The 21,707-nt window shown below is 36.9% G+C and overlaps 1 protein-coding gene across 2 annotated transcripts in view; it reads right to left on the bottom strand.

The window, feature by feature from the left end:
• ROR2 (receptor tyrosine kinase like orphan receptor 2) overlaps window positions 1-21,707 on the bottom strand; it is a 140,388-nt gene that overhangs the window by 40,604 nt on the left and 78,077 nt on the right. For both annotated transcript variants that reach the window (XM_054004365.1, XM_054004366.1), the window contains exon 2: window positions 4,381-4,458. In XM_054004365.1, coding sequence (XP_053860340.1) covers window positions 4,381-4,458 — 78 coding nt within the window. The remainder of the gene's footprint in view (window positions 1-4,380; window positions 4,459-21,707) is intronic.

Below are 21,707 nucleotides of genomic sequence, written 5' to 3'. Positions count from 1 at the left end.
ATTATGCATTCATAATTTAAAATAAGCTTGAATATGGCAACCATGAATAGTACTTAGCAACAATTTTTAACCCTTTTTATCTCAGAACTTCCAAATCATTTACGACTATTGAAGTCTCATGAGATGGAATGATACCATCACACTTATTTCCCAAAACCAGAAAGGAGAGCAAGGGGAGTCTAAGTGATTTGACAGTTTACACATAGATTAAGTGTCAGTATCGATGATACTACACTGAGATTCCCGTCTTTCTGTATTCCTGAGATAATGATGCTCTGAGATAATCATGCACTTTGGCTCCTGTCCAAGTGGATTCACCCTTCTTCCTGCACTCCACAAGGAACACACTGAATCCAGCTTTTGAGAAAAAGGAATATTTGATTCTTAAATGGCTAAATATCTGAAGATACAACAGTCTTTTCAGACCAAGTAGTAATAATTGTATATATGTTTTATCACTTTTTAGAATACTTATTTCTCCATAAGATCTATATTTATTTAATTGACTTTATGCAACAGCCAAAAAAGGCCATAAAGCCATCTGTTTGGTATTACAGAACACATTACAGTTTACAAGAGTCTCACCTTGAGATACTCAGAACCTAAAATCAGCTGTTTAAAAAAAAAGGGCAAATACCTTTTTTTCTGCATAACTGCATAAATTTAGACCATTTTCAGATTCATGAAATAAAAAATTTCCAGTGCTCAAAACCCCTATGAAAATATGTATATTATGATTTGTGTAAAAAGCAATGTGGGATTTTTTTCCCTAAGCTACCTTACTTTTTCTTTTATTTAATGCCTTCCCAGCTTTTTTCATTTTTGTCTTCAAATAATCTTTTTCTTCTTAGGTATAAATAAAAGAGCATGATCTTTCTCACCACAGCTCTTTCAAATGGCAAATTTTGGCTCTGGCATTTTAAGACTAATATAAACTTATATCAAACACAAAAGGGTTTGGGGACACTGTTTTGAGTAATTAAACTAATGATATTTCCACCATAAGCAAAGTCACATTTTCCCACAATAAGACATAATTTTTCACCTAGGATGCATACTTTGACTTACGGAATGCTGAGGAAGACACCATTGTTCCAAAATTTACTGTGTTACACGGTACTAAGCATAAAGTGTTCACAAAATTGACAGGTAATCTATAAAGAATATCCAAGAGATACGGAGTTTCCTAGGCTTATAAAAGAACTGATGACTGTAATAAGAGAAAATGTATGTGAAAGTTGCTGAAATGCAAATTATGTCTTTCTAGAGGTGTGTATAACAACATTGAGCTTAGGGGACATCAATGACACTGTAAAATCTTGGCAGGTGGTGGGAGTCCAGTAAAGTGACTCCTTCCACAAGTAAATCAGAATTCCAAAAAAACTGAGAAACATCATCCTACTAAGGAGGGTAGATTGAAGCCTAAGACTCACGATTTCTTGAACGGAACATTTTCCTAAATAAAAAACAGTCTCTCCAATTCTTCATGCTCTGTTTTATTTAATCCTGATACGAAGATGAGTGATTTACAGTTTATTTGAGTCACGTCAGAAAATGGAAGGGATGTTGGCAGATCTCCCAAAATACACATGAGTAGCTAAGGAAACTACATTATTATATACTGCCACATAATATTTCCAGATGAAATGATACCTTTACAGCCTAATTTAATCCAATTTGCATCTCATCCTTCATCCTATTTTTTTAATCTCAATGTACAAAAATCCATCCAGAAACATGTAAAATAAGTTGATTTGGTTCACATGCTCTTGAAATGACCTTAGGAACAAGGAATGAGCAACTGCCAATCCAGGAATGAAGCAGAATTAGCTTTGACACACTGTGTGTTTCACACACTCTCACAATGTGCACATTGTCTTCTCCTCTGAAATCAGTGGGTTTTTAGGACCCAGTGAGAGTATGTTAATTTGTTTGTGCAAAAAAGACACCAAGCGAGGCTTACTTGAAAGTAAGACTGGGAAAACCATCGACTTTATAAAGACTGACTGGACTGAGAGGAGACTAGACGTGTGCTCGAATGTTTTATTTTTATTCTAAAGCAGACCTGAGTTCTTCTACAGCAAACACTCAATGCTCTGCACTGGTTTTCAGTGAAACATTGCTCAGAGACAGTGCTTTTTGGTCATTCAAGTGTTCATTTAAAAGAAACAAGGGAAAATAAATAAAAGGCTTAGCCAAGCTTTGTCCCTTCTCATCAACTATCAGAAGACTAGCTTCACTTGTAGGAAGAGAATTGCAACATTTTTGTAAATGAGCATTATTAATAATACCTTGCTTAAACTGATTTTGTCATTGGAGACTTCTGGAAGATTCTAGAGAAGAGGATGACTGACACACTTGGTACTTTTAAAGTGTCTTTTAATTTGGGTATTATTAAAGCTGCTTATCTCCATGCCTGTTTTGGGTCCATTCCAAAATAAGAAAAATTTTAAAAATGGGAGGTTACAAGCAAATCAAAACAACTGAAGCTTTCTGAAGGAAGGAAGAAGGTTAATGTGATGGAAGGGCTTAAGAACTGTTTCTAATGATCTCAACAGTATGCCCAAACTTTGAAGTAGAACTGCCCAGTGATTTTTTGTAACAAAACCTACATACCTTACTATGACACAGAAACACCTGAGCTAACATTCCAACTAGTTTTGCTTCTATAGAGAATTTTGTGCCCACATAAAAAAAAAATGGGAGCAAATGAGGCCATATCCAAACCAGGCATGCTGGAAACTAACAACTGATTCTATACCAGTGAATAACTTCAGAACATGGGGCTCTTTTTTTTCTTCTTTGTTTTTTTTTCTGAAGGAAATATACAGTTCTTATGGTGTAGAAATGTTCGAGATGTGATTAATTACTTCCTCAGACAGATATTGCCTGTGGCTCTGCAAAGGAAGGAAGTAACTGGAACTACTTTTTCAGCAAGAAATTAACCAAGCACTGTCACATGAAAAAAAAAAAAAAAAACCAACAAAAAAAAGCCCCCTCTTTTATGTCTGTAGCCTTAAAAACTCAAACACAACAAAAGAGAGAAGTGGGACCAACTTGTCAGGTAAACAAGCCTATCAAAATTAAACATGGCTCCTTTTAATCAAAAGTAGTGTGTACTTCAGTGTGACTAAAACAACTGGTAGTAATACAGTGCTACTGACAGGAATTACTACTACTAAAATTTATTCCCAGAATAGATGTCAAATTCTGAACTTCTAAAATATTTCAGCAGCTTCAGAAAGTAGCAAAGAGTTGAGAAATGGAGTATACCAGGTCTTCTTTCCAAATAGGAGGGACTTCATCCCATGCTGATCATCAGTAGCAAGGTGGTTATATATGCAAACAGAAACACATCCTTTTTTCACTGACTTATGGACAAAATTTAAAGGAAGATTCCATAAAAAACCTCCTAATATGCACAGTTAGGGTAATAAATCTAACTAATAATCAGGAAGACAGTAAGGATTAGATAACCTTGGATATCTATGAGAAGAGAAACTATATTCCAAACCACCCCCAGAATTCATGTTCCTCTGAAAGACAAACTGTAAGAACATCTGGTCAATACCACATAGACTTCATAGTGTCTATGCATATTCAAGCTCCATAGACTTCAACATGTGCTCATTAATGAAGCTGACATTATTATCTGACACTTTTCTTTAGCATAAGAGTTGACATTACTACAGCAATGCATCCATAAAAAGATAAATTCAGTACATGATTGAAAAAATATGGTTTGTCAGGTAGAATACTGAAAATGTCCTGCTTTAGAAAGTTGCAGCAAATTGCAATTGGAAGCACAATTTGCACTAAATATGTGCATCTTCAGATCCAAGAATAGCATTTGGATCTGTAGTTTTAAGTGGTAAAGTGTCACAAAATTGATGTTAACTAAGAAATAACTAAAAAGACTGACACTAGCATCAGTTTAAAAAACCACAGCATTAATGCTCAGAACTCAGAATGTATATATTCCTGTGTTGTAGTGGGCTAGAGTTAATTACCTCAAACTAAAGACACCAATACTTAACATTTACCTGGAGATGCTACGTGTGACACTGTACAAAATTAAATCAATTTCATGGCAACAATGTGAAATAAAATATGCTAGGAAGGTAATAATAGCACACTGTGTTTGGATCAAATATCTAACCCCTCCATGTGGGGGGACTCAACATGCTTCAAAATTAATTTTTACAGACTCCTTTAATCTTGCTATCCCTGCTTGGAATCAGAAATGCTAATTCACGAAAGGAAGGTTGCCTTCCTTAGACTTGTATTAATTGACAAATATAGGAAATAACAGGATTTTGCTGGTCCTTTCTGAAGAATGTTTATACTTAAGCAGGGTGATGAAATTACAGATCATTTTACCTTTAGGTGTTGGAATTGGTCTCTCAAGTCCATCCACATGACCTAAGGGGTCATTTGAATCTGGAATTTCCATTTCACCTACAAAGAAAAGAAGATTTTGTTGAATTAAGGTGGTAAGCTAATATTTCTGTTAAACAGCATTATAACATTGAGTTAACACATTGTCTCAGTCCACATTCTGCCTCCAGAGTTGCACATGGGAAACACAGCACACAGGAAACACATATCGACAAGGTCAGGATTTATCCACTGCGGATTAGAAAACGCTACAATAACTACTTTGTGGATTACTTGGTGTTTGGCAAAATAGAAAGCATTAAAAACTACATTCCAGTTCTTAGTAGAATAAAGTCTACACATTTTTACAAATAATGCAAAGATTTCCTGGAAGCAATGGTGGCTTAGCAAATTAAGCAGTACTTGAGCTTTACTGATAGCCTCAGTTACAAAATGGCATAAACTTACACTACGGTAATTCAGATTCCATCTCCAGAGGTCAGACTCATCATCGCTGCTGACTTTCTTATCCTACTCTCAGCCTCATCCCTAAAAGATATTTTTAGAAATGAAACTATAGTAACTGTTTTCCAAGGATTTCAAAGTGTGAGGAAATGGATAGACATCTTCTGTATGCGCTCCTTTTTTTTCTGAGTAATATATCAGTACAAGCTAGCATACTGCAGACAGTACTTTGAAGTTCCTTTGCATTTGCAAGTCTTACAAAACTCCAACCATCACCTGTTTCCTCTCCCTTTAAAAAATATTAGGTAAGGAACAAGACTGAAATTCTAACTCAAGATTATGGTATAGATGTGCTTTAACTAAAACAACTTCTAAAATTACACCCCCTATTTTTTTATATTTTCTAATTTATATTCAGTCATCCAAATTCCTTACATCCTTAGCATATCACAAAATTATGTAAATCTAAGGTCATCAAGATCTGAAGTGAAAGATCTAGGATTCATTGTAGATCTGTTAGGGGTGTTCATGGTATTATTTTAGATTAAATTAAGCTAGAGAAAAGACTCTCCCTTCTTCCTTTTGTCCCCATTACCCTTTCTTCAAACTACAATACCACTCTGAATGCAAGTAAAATACAAGTAACCTTATCCCTATGAGGCTGAGAGTAGGATAAGAAAGTCACCATATTATGAAAGAAGAAAATATCTGAGACACTTTTTTTGTTTGCTTATTCTTTCACCCATTATTTGAGAAGAGATTCAGCTAACTTGCCTTTATCAGTTAAAACACAGAAATCAGAGACATTCTCTACAGCAGGCTGGATCTGAAAGTATTTCTTTCATCACAGTACTGTCACTTGTCACTACTTCATCTCTCCCTTTACCTCCCATTGCTCGAGATTCTTTGCCTGGTAATGGTACAGATTCCACTTGATTTGTGTGCTCACTGTCAGACACCACAATTAGAGTGATGGTGAAGATGGTGTTGTACCCTTGGTAACACACTCTTTCAATTTGGAACAACTAAGGCTTGGGCAGACATCCTCTATCTTCTGCCACTCCCAACACTGGCCAGTGGAAATAATAGATAATATTCACCTGCAGACTGGAGGGAGAAATGGAGATGGGGGGCCAAGCTGGCTACCTTGCCATTGCAAACCCCAACGTGGTGTGTCCTCATGCCCCTGAAGGCATGGTACAAATTTAGCACCGGACTTTTAGCTGTACAGAACCTTTGCTGATCTTTTTGATTCAGGGTGAAGTGGTGAATGCATGACAGGCATATTCTGTCAAATTTCAGCAGAGATACATCACATCTTGTTCTTACCAAGGGGCAGCAAGACAAGTTCACATCTATCCCTTGCTCTTGCTTGACCTTCTCTGTGTCACATGAGGTTTTAGAAGGGGCAGCAGCATTTACTGGCCACAAGGAATTAAAATCCAAGCTGAGACAGCCAGAGCAGAAAGAAGAGTAGGAAAACAAACCAGTTTTTTAGTCCACAAGTACCTGCTCATATCTTATTCTGGTGATCATAATCCACCAGCATTCACAGGGTGGAACATTATTACAAAACTGCTCTTAAGGTTATTTGATTGCTTAACACTCAGCTGTCCAGACTCCAGGTTGCCTGAGATCTGAGTGGCACTTTTGGTTTAATACCACATCTTCAACTTTAAAATAGTTGTTTCCATTTCTTCAGTAATCTCATGGGACTCACAACAGAAAAAGCCATTCAAAGTTCAGATAAATGAGCACAGAAATGTTTTCCTGTCTCATCTCTCCTTCCCAGGCCCGTATCTCCTAATCTTTTTAAGTTCTTCAGAACAAAGGTGGAAAGAAACAAAAGCATTTGCTGTTTTGAAAAAAATTCTAATAATAGTTTTATGTGATTCACTCTTGTACTTGATATGCTTCTTTATGGAAAAAACATTCATCTTCATATGTGCTTGACCAGAAAACAATTACAAACCATAGATGCCACCTATCATCAAAATCCCCAGAACTAAGCGAAATTAAAGTTAAAATCCTTTGCATTCTTTGCAAATCATAAATACAAATCATATCTGTCACTTAAACTTGGTTTTATAAAATAAACATGTATATTTTCTGTAAACTGCAAAATTCCACTTCAACCACATTTATGAAGAATTCCAAGCTTTAATCCTGAAGTTTCTCTACCACAACTTAAAACACAAAAAAAATTATTGTCAATTTGAAAAATTAAGTTTTTAACACTATAAAGACAACCAGCAAGTCGCTATAGCAAAATAAAATCTTACTTCTCTTCTACTGAACAGAATTTTAAAATTCTGAAGTCAAGAACTTAAGAGCTGTGTACTCCTCTTGAATTTTATTTTCTTTTTATTATTTTCAGCGCTTTCTGATTTTGCACTAATAACACAGTATGTTTTTCCTGCCAGGAGTGAATCCATGGTGTTTACCTCAACAGCTAGCAACTTTTGTCTTTTTTTTTTTGCCAATTTTCCTCACTATAGTACACATGGACCCTGATCATGTCCCATCACCAATTGTCTGCAGTCTTATTCTTGTTTGAAGATGCCTACACAACTGTGCTCCTGTCTACTCCTGATTTTTAATCCCCTTTTCTCACTTTGTTTAATCAATATTTCCATAAGGGTATCCCATTTTGCTTTTTTCTTCCTACTTACAGTATATTTTCCTAGAAGAATATTCATGTGCTCTTGCACTCCCTGAAGGGTAAAAAAATCCATAAAGTAATTTAAGGTGACCAATTTTCACTGTCAGTTTTTATCAGTAAAAAACTAGTACTAGGAAAAACATAATTGTTCATTAAACTGGTTTTAGAAGTCACAAAGATACCAGTCACATCATTCTTTTATATCTATAACAAATGCAGCATTGTCATACAACACTAAGAGGTAGACTTGCAAAACACAAAACTGAAACAACCGCAGAATCCACTATACAGTTGTTACTAAAAACTGGTAAGAAAATAAATGCTCAATAATTGAACCTTACATGTGATCTTACCAACTCACTCTGGCATTAAGTATGTTCTCATTCTGTGCTGTTGAGGCTCTCTTACTTCAAAAAGGGTACAGAAGAGTTGGAAGCGTTTCAGAGAAGTGAGAATATTTACTCATAAACCAGTTTTTGTACTGCTACTAGGATTTGTCACTCTGAGAAGGAGATGGTTGAGTTCAATGACTGTAAAGTTCTACGGAGTCATGAGAGTCTACAGAGTGGATGGACACTCTTGGTAAAAATGGCAGTGCTAGAAAAAATAGCATCAACTTCAAAACAAAGATAAAACAAGGTAAAGTTGTCTCAGAGGACATGTCATTAGCCTGAGTGCAGAGTTCAGATGACCTACAGGTGAGACTGGACAAGTTCAGTGAGACCTCAGAAATCCTATGTGGGCATATGGAAGTCCCTGAGTTAAGAATGGCTGGAGGCTGGGTAAATACCCAGCACAGTACTATGTACTTAGATCTCTTCTTACACTTTTACTTCAGCATTTCCTTTTTTGCTGCCATCAGAGCCAAGACATGGCACCGCACAGATCTCTCATCTGCTCCTGCACGGTTATTCTCACATTTTTCACTAGCATATGTCCTCTCCACAGACATTAAGTGTATCACAGTTTATTTCGGAAGACGCACTTCTTTAATTTATGTTTGCAGTGGGAGCGGGAGGTAGAAGAGATCATGAGTGCTCTGTTTTCCTTCCACATTGCATGACCAGACAAGACTTCAACAGAACCAGAACTTAGCCTGAATGCCAATGGCCAGATGTGCCACTTGCCAGATACTAAGGAATACCTTATTAATCCTCTTGTCAGGGAACACACAATGAAGTAGAATGCAGATGCTGTAAACAGCAACTCTTCTAAACTGCTCACCCAGACAAAAATGATTTCTTAACTTTTTAAGGCAGTAAAGCAAGTCATTTCAACTTATGGAAAATCCCACTCCAAAAGAAAACCCATATTTAAAATAATATCATAATCTGTATTTTTGATGTAAAAAATGCATTCAGTTCCTTTGATTTACACATAGTGAACTGTAGCAAGGAAACAGGTGATACAGAACATTTTTTTCCTACTTGTATATAAATAATTATCACTTATTTTTTAATTTCACTTCTGAAAACATGAGGACTACTTTCTTACTGACAAGATTCAACACAGGTAGGTCCACTGCTCTATTTTAGGCACCAGTGACTGACAAAATACAGAAGCAAATAAATATCCAGTGTTATTGGGGCAGGAAGGCTCTTTTATACTTTTGAAAACTATGTTGCCTGGCTGATCACAGTATCAACTCACAGGGCACACACCACTCATCATAAAATAGCTGATTTTTTTCCTCTGAAATGGTTATGACTTTGCAGATCATTCATTACTTGAGAGGTAAGTGCAATAAACAGATTCCAAAATGCTCATGGCCATAAGCAGACATCAAAACAACACATTAATCTTCATCAAAAAGCCGGTCACAAGGAGAGGGTTACCATAATTGATACCAGGAACAAAACAAGGCCTCAGTCTCACACAGAAAGAGAAAAACAGTACGCAGGTATTTTCAAACAGAGTGGGCCTGATTGATTTAGAGCAGTTAAGGGCCGGCTGATGCAATACCATGCAATGTTATTAACTGTCTTTCATTATTTGCAGAGCACAGATGAGATCTGAAAATATGAGAAATCTCACAAACATTTCCTATTATTTATTAAAAGGGGTAAAAAAATGTGTGTCACAGAATTATAGAGCTATCAGCTTAACTTTAATTCCTGGAAAAATAATGGAACAAAGAAGTTATTTTTAAGCATTTCCGATAAAGCAGAGAGATGAGTAATAGCTAAAATAGAAGCCAACATTGACTTGGCTGACACTGATTAGAACCACACGTAAGTCAACAATTGCAAGGTACTGCAAACAAGGCAGACTTCACACATAAAAAGAAATAATCTTCCCTATTTACTCAAACCTAGTAAGGCCCTAGACTACTTTCTCCAATTTTCTGTGCTCTATTTCAAGATAGATGAGAGTAGAAGTAAAATACAATGACTAGCACCATGAAGATAGTCTACAAAACGTGACTAAGAAAATCAAAAACATAATGATTACTAAGCCTGCTTGGTCTGAAGAAGATTAGCTATGGACTGAGAACAAGTATTCTTCAAATACAAAGGTCTCAGTAGATGATATTTTCCAGTGCGGCAGTTTTGGCAACTGTCTAATTCACATGATACTGCACAGGTAACAGATGCAAACAGGATGAAACAGGACTTCTTAAGATCTTTTCTAGTCTTATGATTCTATGAATGAACCTTCCCTCTACCACTGTATTTTAAATCCCAAAGCTTACAAATAAGTCCCTCAACACTAAAAATTGCACAACCCTACAATTAGCGACACTGCAGATTCTTGTTCTGACATTTCTTCCATTCATCAATAATCCTGTTTCTGTAGCTGAAACTATATTCAGATTTAAACATCAATATGCAACCTTTGCTTCCTACCGCTGTAACCTTTTACTTGAGTTCTAACTTTCTTCCAATAACACAAAACTCCCAAAATCTCTCTCTTCAGCCTAATACCCTCTAATATTCTGTTCTTTTCTTCATAAAACTTTGTTGACCTTCTGTCAATTACTAGCCTCTGGAGCTCCCAAACAAAGGGCCCACTGTACCCTTTGATTCAGCTGCCAATCTGATTACTTTGGCTGGGGGAGGCAGGCTGCTTGGGTTGCTGAATCAGGGTCTTTCATTGAAATTTCTCTTTTCCAACATCTGCAGCCCCTGGCAACCAATTGCAGAGTGGGCTTGGCAGACCTGTAAAGGGTGGTGAATAGGCTACAAAAGATGCAGTTTGTAGCATGAAATCAGTGCACCCCTTTCATAGTGATGGCAGATTAGAACCTTCACAGCACACGTTTCTTAACTGCTGCAGTTTCACATAAAAATAGCTGAAGGTGGGGGTAATAACCTTCACTTTCTCTTGCAGTTGCTCTACTGAGACAATGGTGAAGTCTGCAAAACAGTCACTTCTTAGCTGGTTATCAGCTCGCAAAACATACTATTCATGGGTTAGCATTTTAACTAATTAAATGTGTGCTTTGGCCATCCAAAACTCTTCCAAATTAATTTCAGCTAAATTCATAGTAATAAAAAGTTCTCACCATGAGACCATTAGAAAGGGAGTAAGTTCTTCTAAGCCTGCTCTGTTATAATATCAAAATAAGATTTAAAAAGTATATTTCAAGTAAAAGCAACAGCAGACTAAAAGTCACAGAACCTTCAGAAAGCTGGTATATAACACAGACAAGAAACCTTTTTAAAAAGCCAGGGTTGACTAATACAGAATACATTCCCACAATTCATAAGCATTCCTTGTTAAAGAAAACACCTTGTTTCATTAGCATGAATTTTCCCCTCTATAAGTTTTTTTCTATTTTACCTAGTAGCTATATCGAAATGTTTTCATTTGAGTAAGTATAAGGAAAAACATTCTATTGCCAAGTGTGGGAACTACACCACAGAACAAAGGCAGACACAAGGTTTATGATCTGTAGCAATAAAAAGAGTATCATTATTTGGATGGAAAATACATCAATTTTAAATAAAATTTTAAAAACCCATAGGCATTAAATCACTTTCATTCTGCACAGTGAAAACTTGTTTCTCAAACACATGTTTGAGAGAGATTCAAAATTGTGTATTTTGTAATGTAATTGCATAAAGAAGGAATCTGCATATTACATTAATCTCTGTTGCTGTGAACGTTTGTTCACAGATGGATCCAAGACAAACTAGTAGTCTGTTTCAGAACACTTGTTAAGTGCATGATGAAAAAAACACCTTATAAATTTCACAATGTTCCTGCAGGAACTTCTTCACTTAATTAGGTAATCCTAGCCTACCATCAAACCACTCTAAAAAAGATCAGGTAAAAAAGATCACAGTAAACCACAGTAAAAAAGATCAGGTGGTTATCAGCATGGAACTATAGAGAAGGACTGATTCTTGATTTTCGCACACAGGTACAACGAACTCTCAAAACAGAAAAAACTATACTGAAGATGCAGTTTATCTTCTTAATCATCAGCCAGGCGCCTTAGCAAGTATGATGAAGTCAGTGTGAGAAGAAAGAAATCAGATAAGTCATTTAAAATATTATTAACTGGGATTCAAATGCACACTTCAATGAATACCTTGATTTATTTCAACACCTCATACTGTTAAAGCATATTTTACATTAACCACACAGCTGCATTTTCAACTGCACTGTCAATCTTTATCCTTTCTTTGCACAACTTTCATCACAGACCTTAGCAATTAAATAACTTAGATTCTTCCTCCTGCAGCTTAAAATGAGAGCTCAGGAATGCTAGTGAGACAAACCAGAGATAAAGATTTGTTCTGATTTCAGTCACAGAAGCAGCCTCATTAACAGCTGTCAAAACATTACAGTGAAAAGACAGAACCCATGGAAAAGAAGATATTCATTTCAAGTCAACATTTTCAATGTGCAGCTAAATTTTGAAGATGTTAAACTCTGGATTACAAATTATCCTACTAATTCACAGCCAAAACACTCCGATAAAGTTACAATAAATTCTAGGTCCTTTTATTTTACAATGTAAAGTGGAGAACATTTAACAGAATACAGCCTACAAGGAATACCCAAATCCTATTTTCAATTCTTAGCGCTTCCTGCAAAGTCCTGGCCAAGTCACCTTAGGCCAGATTAGAAAAAAATTTGATGCCAAAAGATGCAGACAGATGTCTGCCAGGTTTTTCAAAAGCATGTGGGCACCTGAATCTCCTATCTGCAGTAAATATCCCTTAATCTTTTGTACCTCAGTTGCCCAGAGGCTGAGAGGGGAAAAGGTTAGCTCCCTGATGTGGTTCCCAGCGCAGCTGCATGAGTGTTTTAGTCAGCACAAAGAAGGGAGAAGTACTGAAGCAAGAAACTAAGACAGAGAAAAGAAGGAAGATAGTTTTTTTTTGGAGACTGTTGTGATTTATATCACTACAACTGACCACATAATTTCAGACAAATCTGTGACAGAGAAACTCCACAGTCTCCCAGAACCCTACTTTTACAAGAAAAGCAAAACATAAAGCACTATTTGGAAACAAATTAAAATAATAAATCTGTTCTGAGAGCTTAATAAGTAAGAATTAACTCCATGTTCTTTACAGTGAAAAACACCTGAAGTTTTTTAAACCACAAATGGATTTCAATGTAATTTCTAATTTAGTAGAAATGTAACTAAGTCTACTAGCTATCACAAACATAGCTTTTCTGTACAGTTGTATGCTAAACACTCAGAGACAATATACCAGGGAACATATAAGAGCTTTGAATCATAAAAAAAAAAAAAAAAACAAAAACCTAAAAGTAATTATGGATTTCATTATGAGTGGTATTTGTTGCTAGTGTATTATACTTTGGAAAAAAAAAGTAAAGCAATTGTGGATACATTCCAAAGCTCTTCACCACCTCAGTTGTAAAGTCACAGTTTAAACACAACCAGTAGAGGCTCTGAACACACCTGCAGTAGCTCAAAGAACACCAAGCAACGTGATAATTATCCATGGCATTATTTCATGATTGATTATTTTACTGCTTTGGGCTGTGAAAACAAAATAATCTCAACCAAAAGGTTGAAAATAATCATGATTTATGAGTATAACACTCCATCAACTGGGATAAACAATGATTTTCACAGTGCTCTTTTTTTCTGAAAGAAAAAAAAAAAAAGGAGTAGAATCCAAAAATGCCAGTCCTGTCTGCAGCCTTAGGCTGAAATATTTAACACTTCAGTTCAGAAAAACAACCCAAGTCAGAAAAACACTTGAAAATGGGCTGATTTCTAAGCACCCTCTTACATTCTTTACTATATTTGAAACAAAGCAACAATAATAATCTCCCTCAGCCTAAGAGGCAAAATAAAAATAGCAGGGATCACAATCGAGTGTAACAGAATATAGTAGAACTCACCAACTATTCTAATAATTATTCTGACTGGGTCGACAACAGCAGAGGAACTGTCCTAAGTGCAAAAAAAAACTTCCTACAGGTTGTTTAGTTCCAATTCTGTAATTGCACCTCAAAAGCAGGAATTGCATCACCAGTCTTTGATGGTAGGGAGGTTACAGCTAGCCACTCTCCTCTCTTGAAAACAGTGAGAGTAAATAGCCTGTTCATATTAATCAGAGCACTTTTTGTATTATTTATGATAAGTATTATAAACATCTCCCTGACCAAAAGGATACAGTGAAAATCAAAGAATAATTAATTCTCAAACAGTAGGAGCTGACACGACTAATTTGAGAAACCTTTTCACCTAAGCATGACATCTGGCTTATCAATACTTTAAGAAACCAAGGCTGGCAAGTGAGTCAATCATAGGGCATTTTTCATCCTTCAATAAAATCATTAAATTGATGGTCATGCTCTCTTCTGCCACCAACTATCACAAATAGATGCCCACGGTCTTTCCTATCACAAAGCATCAACTATTTTTTAAAGACCCACATAGACAGAATACTATACTGGCTATCTGAAGCTTTACCTAATTACTTGGGATTTGTCTGCCCTACGTCACAGCAGAATGGAATTTTACAAAATTATACTGCTAGAATTAACATCAAATACTGTATTCAAAGAGCTGATCACAAGTAAAGGTTACTTCTTACTATTGGTTTGGATCATGACCAGCAAAAAAAAGTTAATTATACCAGATTAAAATGTTAGAGAGGGCAAACTTCTTTTTCTCAGAAAGTATTTTTGTTTTTAGATCAAGAGTTTAAAATTCAGTATTTTCCACTGGAAGTTCTCTTCATAATAAGTAATTAGCTGTGGTCTGTACACACAGAAAATCTTAACTCCTCTCCCCCAGTAAACAGTATAGCTCTGATGGCCATGGAACCAGTATGGAGAGAGAAAGCTGATATGCAGTTGGTGTGGCCAGGCAGGTCACAAGTGAGCACTCCCAGCACTTCTGACCAGATCAAATATTGTTGTGGCTAAACATTATTCACATGTATGTGAATGTGTGCACACAGTAATGCATGTGCATTTGCCTCTGTGACTAGAAAAAGGAGGAAAAAGATAAGAAGTGTGCCAGGCTGTAAAAGAAACTAACATCTAATCTATACTTTAGACATTGAAAAATGCAAAACAGTTATTCTAATTAGAAGCTTTAAGATATGTTATCCATTTGTTTAGCAGGTTTTTCTACATTTCCCAGTATGGGGTTATTTACTTAAATAACACTACTAGGAAAGTTTAAGTAATACTTATATCTCTTCATTTGAGAGTAGATATCTAAACCTGTTGACAGGTTTTGTCCAGTCCACATTGGAAGTATCTTCTTCCTACTGCATCTGTTTGATTTCTTGGATTACAACTGGATTATGAATGCATACAGTGAAGTCATAATAGTTGTCTGCTCTGAAAGAAACTCCCATTTCTCTTCCTGCTTTTGTTTAAACTATCTTTTCTTCTACACAGAAGTGAAAAAAGCTCAGATGCTAGGTAGACTTTGATATGGTTCCTCCTTGTTATTTAATTAATAGAGCTAAGCAACAGTCTTCTGGACAAAAATAGATGTCACATTATTTGCTTATGTTCTTCTCAATGAAAAGAATAAAGCAAGAGTAGAGTCCTGAGGTGAAAAACAGTGTGTTCAGAATGCTTCCAGATGTGGATATACGCTGTTGTCAGTGAGTGAAAGAACTTAATGAAAACTTGGTGAGAGTCCCACTGACAATAGCCAACATGGTCATAAGAATGCACAAGAACCCCCTTCTGCTGTGCCTGCCTGAAAGCAAAGCAAGGAACATCTTCATTAACCCTGCAGTGCAGACAGCCCAGGCATGTACCCATTAGCAAGCAAGCTCAAAGCACGCACATAGCAATTTCCACCCAATTCACCTATTTCCCTATACCAGGAAGGAATTTCCTGAGCTCCCACTATCATGTTCATTACCCAGTTTAATAACTTTAACTGGTCACAAGATCATATTTAACCACTGTATTAGGATTCTGTTTCAGCTGCAGCATTCTGGCTGCCATGCTGCCATTTTAATGTTCTGAAAGGAATACTTGGGTATAAGTGCAGTGCACTTTCAAAGTTATCTTCTCCATCAAAGAGCCCCGAATCTTACATCTATAAACTCTTAATTTGCAAACTCCAATGTTTGCCACCTTTTTGTTACTCTGACAGCAGGACTGACATGAGTTTTTGTTCATCGCACGGTCAGCCTTGCTTCTATGTCATCAAAAATACTGTGGCTGTAAAACACGTGTTTTCATGACATGCAAGTGAGAAGCAATTTTACATTGCAAGGTTAACTCATGACCCAATGCCGTGACCTTGAATTCATACCAACATACTGAACAAAACTTGTCAGAAAGTCACATACAACCAACCACAGCTGAGATTCAATCAGATATGTTTTCAGAAATGCACTCACTTGAAATGATAGCCTCTTATTTTGAATAAATGCAGCAAAAAGCTCACGTCTGATCATGCAGACATGATCATAGATGGGAGTGGAACAAGCTGTGTGGAAGCAGCAGCAGCTACCACTGGAAAAATGGTTGGATCCATCCCTGAAGTGCAAAGCACACAGAAGACAACAGCAACTGCATGCAACTGCCAAATATGATAGTCTTAATTCGTAACACTTCTGAGCCATAATGTTAATTCTAGTAAGAAGGAAAGGCTGCTAGAAGCAGAATATATCTGATTCCACAATAATCAAAGCAACAATTATAATGGAGAGTACATTAAGAAATGGCACGATTTTAGGTACTTCTAGGAATCTGAGAATTTGTTTATAATGAAGCTTCAGTGAAAGCGTTCCATTTTGTGTGATGTAAATGGAAGTAACATTTGCATATCTGGCACTTACTGTAAAATGTAAAGACAGAAAACTGTTAAGCTTAACAGGCAACTTCTTAATGGCAAATGCTCTTATTTATTCTCATTACTGGATATTTTGTAAAATACTAAGTGGGCTTTCTCTGGTTAAAAAAAAAAAAAAAAAAGTAGAATCAAATATTTCCATCGTTCCTAGCACGTGCAGGAAAAACCACTTTCTCTGTGCTCTGTGGATTTCCCAGGTCTGGCTGGTACAGAGCCTGTCAGATAATTACCAGCTTGTTCTGCCCTCCTGCGCAGGCTGTGATCTGTGGTATTTGGCACAGCAGCAGATTCAGAGAGGGAACTGCCACAGATGGAGAGGACAGCATTTTGAGCTCACCACAGACAACTGAGGGGCTCAGTCAAGACTGGAAGGAGCCAAGGTGTAGGAGCAACAGTGGCATGCTCAGTCAAGCAGGATGGAAGAGAGAAACTCACAACGACACAAGGCTGGCAAGATGACTTGAAGGCAGAGTGCATTTCTTCTCATTCATCTTGACCATTTTGCTGCCCACAAAAGTCAAAATTCATACAAGGTGAAGAGTTGTTTCCTATCAAATGTATAAGACTGCCTGATATGAAATAAGACTGGTCACCTGAGTTCAACCTGGCAAAGGGTCACAGCAATGGAAATAGTTATCTAATTGTTGCCTGGAGGGCTCTGCTTCATTTGTGGTAAATAACCTTCACATGACAAAAGACTACCATAAAAATTAGCAACCAGTAGCTATCTTTGCTAGCAGACACAGAGATGCCATTATTTAAGTGGTCAGAGTGATCCATCGTATTACTTAAGTCAAGGAATCTTTATTACATATCCATCAGTTTAATGAAAACAAAGCTTTTTCTTTCCTAGTATTATCAGGCATTAATTTCTCAGCATTTACCTCTTAAAAATGTTTTGTTATTTACAGCATTTTTTTTCTTTTGTGAATATCTACTTTCTCTTCCTCACTCTGTGATTTGTGAGAATATACATCTTCCTACAAAAAAATTCAACTACAGATAAAATTTTAAATCTTGGTGGTGTACCTGTATTAGGTAGCAGTTACTGTGTTAACTAATTGTATGGAAGGTTATTTCTCCTGCTATATATGCATGTTCTCATGCTTTGGGAAAACATTTAGGAAATTTTGTTCAAAGCAGGAAGTGAGATGCTAACCACAATCTAACCATTAGGTGTCTGCTGCGGCACTGAAGAAAAGCATCTTTGAAAAGTCTGGAGTGGTTATTTGCATGTGCTGCACTTTCTGTTGGTTGATATGAAATTAGAAATACAGTGCAAAAAGCTCCTGCAGATCCTTTAATATGTCCAGTACCTACTGCCTCTTAGACTTTCTACAAAGCAGCCAACTTGAAAGAGACTGGGTGATTTACAGTCCAGCTCTATGAATGTAGATAAGATCTGGTCAAAGATCTAAAACAAAACAAAGAACGCTGTATTACTCTTGGAATGGATTCTCAAATATTTAAAACTACTGTGACACAGAAAGCCAAACGATTGATATATTACCCTCGACCTTGTCATTCTTGGCTAGTCTGTTTTGCTCTGCTCTGTCTCTGTGTTCTGCTTTGTATATATTAATCTGAAATATCTAACCTCTCGTTTGATAAAGTAAGCCCTGTAGAGATAATTGGTTATTAAGTGTTCTGCTCAGTTACTTGGCTGTCTGTAGGTATCTCGATTATGCAATACAGCAGAGACATTTTGTTAATGTCACTATTCAGAAGAAAAATATAATTAGAAAAGCCTATTAAGATTCCTTGCAGGATAATGAAAGCAATAGCTAAAACTTATTCTAAGAATATTTATTTTCATGTTGTATATTGATTCAGTGAAAATATATTATTGGGGAAATTATTATTGTTGTTGTTGTTGTTGTTGTTGTTGTTGTTGTTATTAATTCCCAATTATTATTGGGAAAATGTACGGTGAATTAAGTTATTAATAAAAAACTCTCTATATATTTATAAACATAACTATTTTCAATAATACTAAATGCTAGTCAGACTGAAGGAAATCTTATTTATAACACAAGGTAAATGAACTCCATTTTTCCTTATATTTGCCTCTCTAACACAGTGGTAAACTTGAACATTTAAAATTAACATGGCAACCTAAATATAATGAATGAAAAAAAATCTTGCATATAGAAGAAACAAAATAGAATGCATGACATATATATGTTTCTTCCTTCTCTTAATCTCTTCTTCATGGAAAGAAGTGCACAACAAAACTCCAGCCTTCCCTGAAAAACCTGTGAAAGAATCTAAATTTCACACCTTGTGCAGAAATCGGAAAATAAGTCAGAATTGAGTATCTGGCATTACAATTCTTGCATGCTTACAACAGCTAACAGGAGTTTGAGAAAGGAACAATAACAGATGAAGTCCTTAATTGGCATGAAACACTTTTCTGGATTTCCTGGAAAAGGTCAACAAAATGGCAAAAGTAGGATTAAGTTACAATTATGAAGAAGGACATTCACAGACTGTAAAATTCAGCTTTGAAGAACACATATCCTGGCCACAGCACTGCCACTCAACTTTTGGTAGTCACAGAAGGACTGAATTAATTTACCATAATCCACTTTCCCACCCACCAATTACCATGAGACAAAGGCTACCACAAACTTTCAAGCATTTGGCTTGGCAGGAGTTTGTAAAATTACTTCATATACAAAAGAAGTAGAATACATACAGTATTATGTTACTGTAACAAGGCTTTTAAGCAGATTTTAAGTGACCTTATTGGCCCAAGTCATAAAACGGTAATCCATAGTGGACTTAAAATTCATGGAGAAATTTGACATGATCAACAGCCCCTTGCTGCTTTAGTTAGTAAAAAAGGCTATAGCACATTCTGATTTATTGCATTCTAATGACTTTTAATTTATTTTTTAAAAGAGATTTTTAAGAATGTTATTAGTCGAACTTCAGTTGAATAGCAACAAGCAAACCAATAACCAAACAGTTTCATACGCACTTTGCTTTCCAAATAATGAATACAGCACTCAACACTAACCTCAAAGTGCTAGCATATCAGCTACAATCATTGTATCACTCAGATCATCATACGGTCCAGCTATGTCAGTTCACTGCAAGTGCATCTAATGAGGTATATTCAGCAAAATCATTACAGAATTCAAGTATGATTGAAATACCTTTAGCTTTCCCACACTGCAATGACTAAACTTTCAAAAGTAAATGCTTAGGTGCAGTAATGCTTAACACAGAATAATAAAGTACGGTGAAGACTTTGTGTTCCAGCGTTGGGAGAAACAAACAACACTGAAGAGACAGATGGTCCTGGTCCATTAATACATGACTCTGTGAGTGGTGTCACCACCAAAATGATGCAGCTTTTGACATCAGTGGAATATCTCCAAAATATTAAAGGGGTGTTTCTTTACCAAGCTGACACGGCCAACTGCCCTGCTGAAGTGTCTCTACACCAATGCATGAAGCATGAGCAGCAAACAGGATGAGTTAGAAGCCACTGTGATGCTCAAAAGCTATCACCTATTTGCCATCACTGCAACCTGGTGGGACGAATGCGTGGCTCCTGAGTGCAGCTATCAATGGCTACAGGCTGTTCAGAAGGGACAGGTGAGGAAGGACGGCTGGAGGCTTGCTCTCAATGTCAGGAGGTGGATTGAATGTGAAGAGACACCTCAGAAGAACAGCCATGAGCAGGCAGGAAGCCTGAAGGTAAGCATCAAAGTCTGAGGCAATAAAAGGAAACTTGTGGACAGTGTTTACTACAGGCTGTGTGATCCAGGGCATTTTGTGGCTGACGCCTTCTTGTTCACATTATGGGAAGCATTATGCTCAAAACTCTTGTCCTGCAAGGAGACTTCAATCACTTTGACATTCACTGGGAAAGCAGCAAAGCAAGCTTTAGGCAATCCGGGAGCCTCCTGGATAACTTCTGGAGCCAGGTAATAGAAAGCCCTATCACAGGGGGTGAGATACTGGACCCACTAGTCACCAGCATGGCCAAGCTAACTGGGGACATCAAGACTGAAGGCAGCCTGGGCTGCGGTGATCTTGCAGTGGTGGAGTTTGCAAACCTGAGAGATATGGCAAAGGTCAGACAAAAAATAATGATAGGACCCTGAACTTAAAGAAAGCAAACTTCCATTTTTTCAAGGAGATAATCAATAGGACCCCTGGGGAACTGCCCTTAGGAACAAGGGAGCAGAAGAGAGCTGACTGACAGATCTTTTAAGAGTGTCCTCCATAGAGTGCAAGACCTCTCGATTCCTAGATGTAGGAAATCAAGTCAGGAAGGCAAGAGACCGGCATGGCTGAGTAGGGGAGCAACTGCTGGTCAAACTAAAGGACAGGAAGTAAATGCACTGGCAATGGAAGCATGGGCAGAGATCTGGGAAAGAGTATAGGGATGCAGTCCAGTTGCATAAAGATGGAGTCAGGATGACCAAGGCAAAGCTGGAGCTGAACTTGGCAAGGTATGCAAAGTATAAAAAGAGTGGTGTCTACAAGCCTGTGAGCCAGAAAAAGAAGGTCAGAGAAAGCCCTGCCCCTCCCTAAACCTGATAAGCAAGGCTGACAAACTGATAACAATGGAGGAAGAGAAGGCTTAGTAACTCAACAATTTTTTTTTCCTCAGTTTTCACTAGCAACCTTTCTTCCCAGAAGTCTTGAGACCACAGTACACAAGACAAGTACTGAGGAACCAGAAGCCCCTCCCACTGTAAGAGAAAATCAGCTTTGTGACCACCTGTCACCAGCCTGCTTTCACTCTGTACCTTCTCTCAGTAACATAGCACAGCACCTTGGTAGTTTATGATTGACTGGACATGGCACTCAGTGCCATGGTGTACTTGACAAGGTGGTGTTCAGTCATGGGTTAGACTTGATTTTGAAGGTCTTTTCCAAGTTTAATGATTCTATAATTCTTTCTATAGACATCTA

The sequence above is a fragment of the Vidua macroura genome, chromosome Z (assembly GCF_024509145.1).
Source record: "Vidua macroura isolate BioBank_ID:100142 chromosome Z, ASM2450914v1, whole genome shotgun sequence".
Classification (NCBI taxonomy): Eukaryota; Metazoa; Chordata; class Aves; order Passeriformes; family Viduidae; genus Vidua; species Vidua macroura.
The sequence above is the reverse complement of the archived record's forward strand: the minus strand, read 5'-3'. Positions and strand labels throughout refer to the sequence as shown.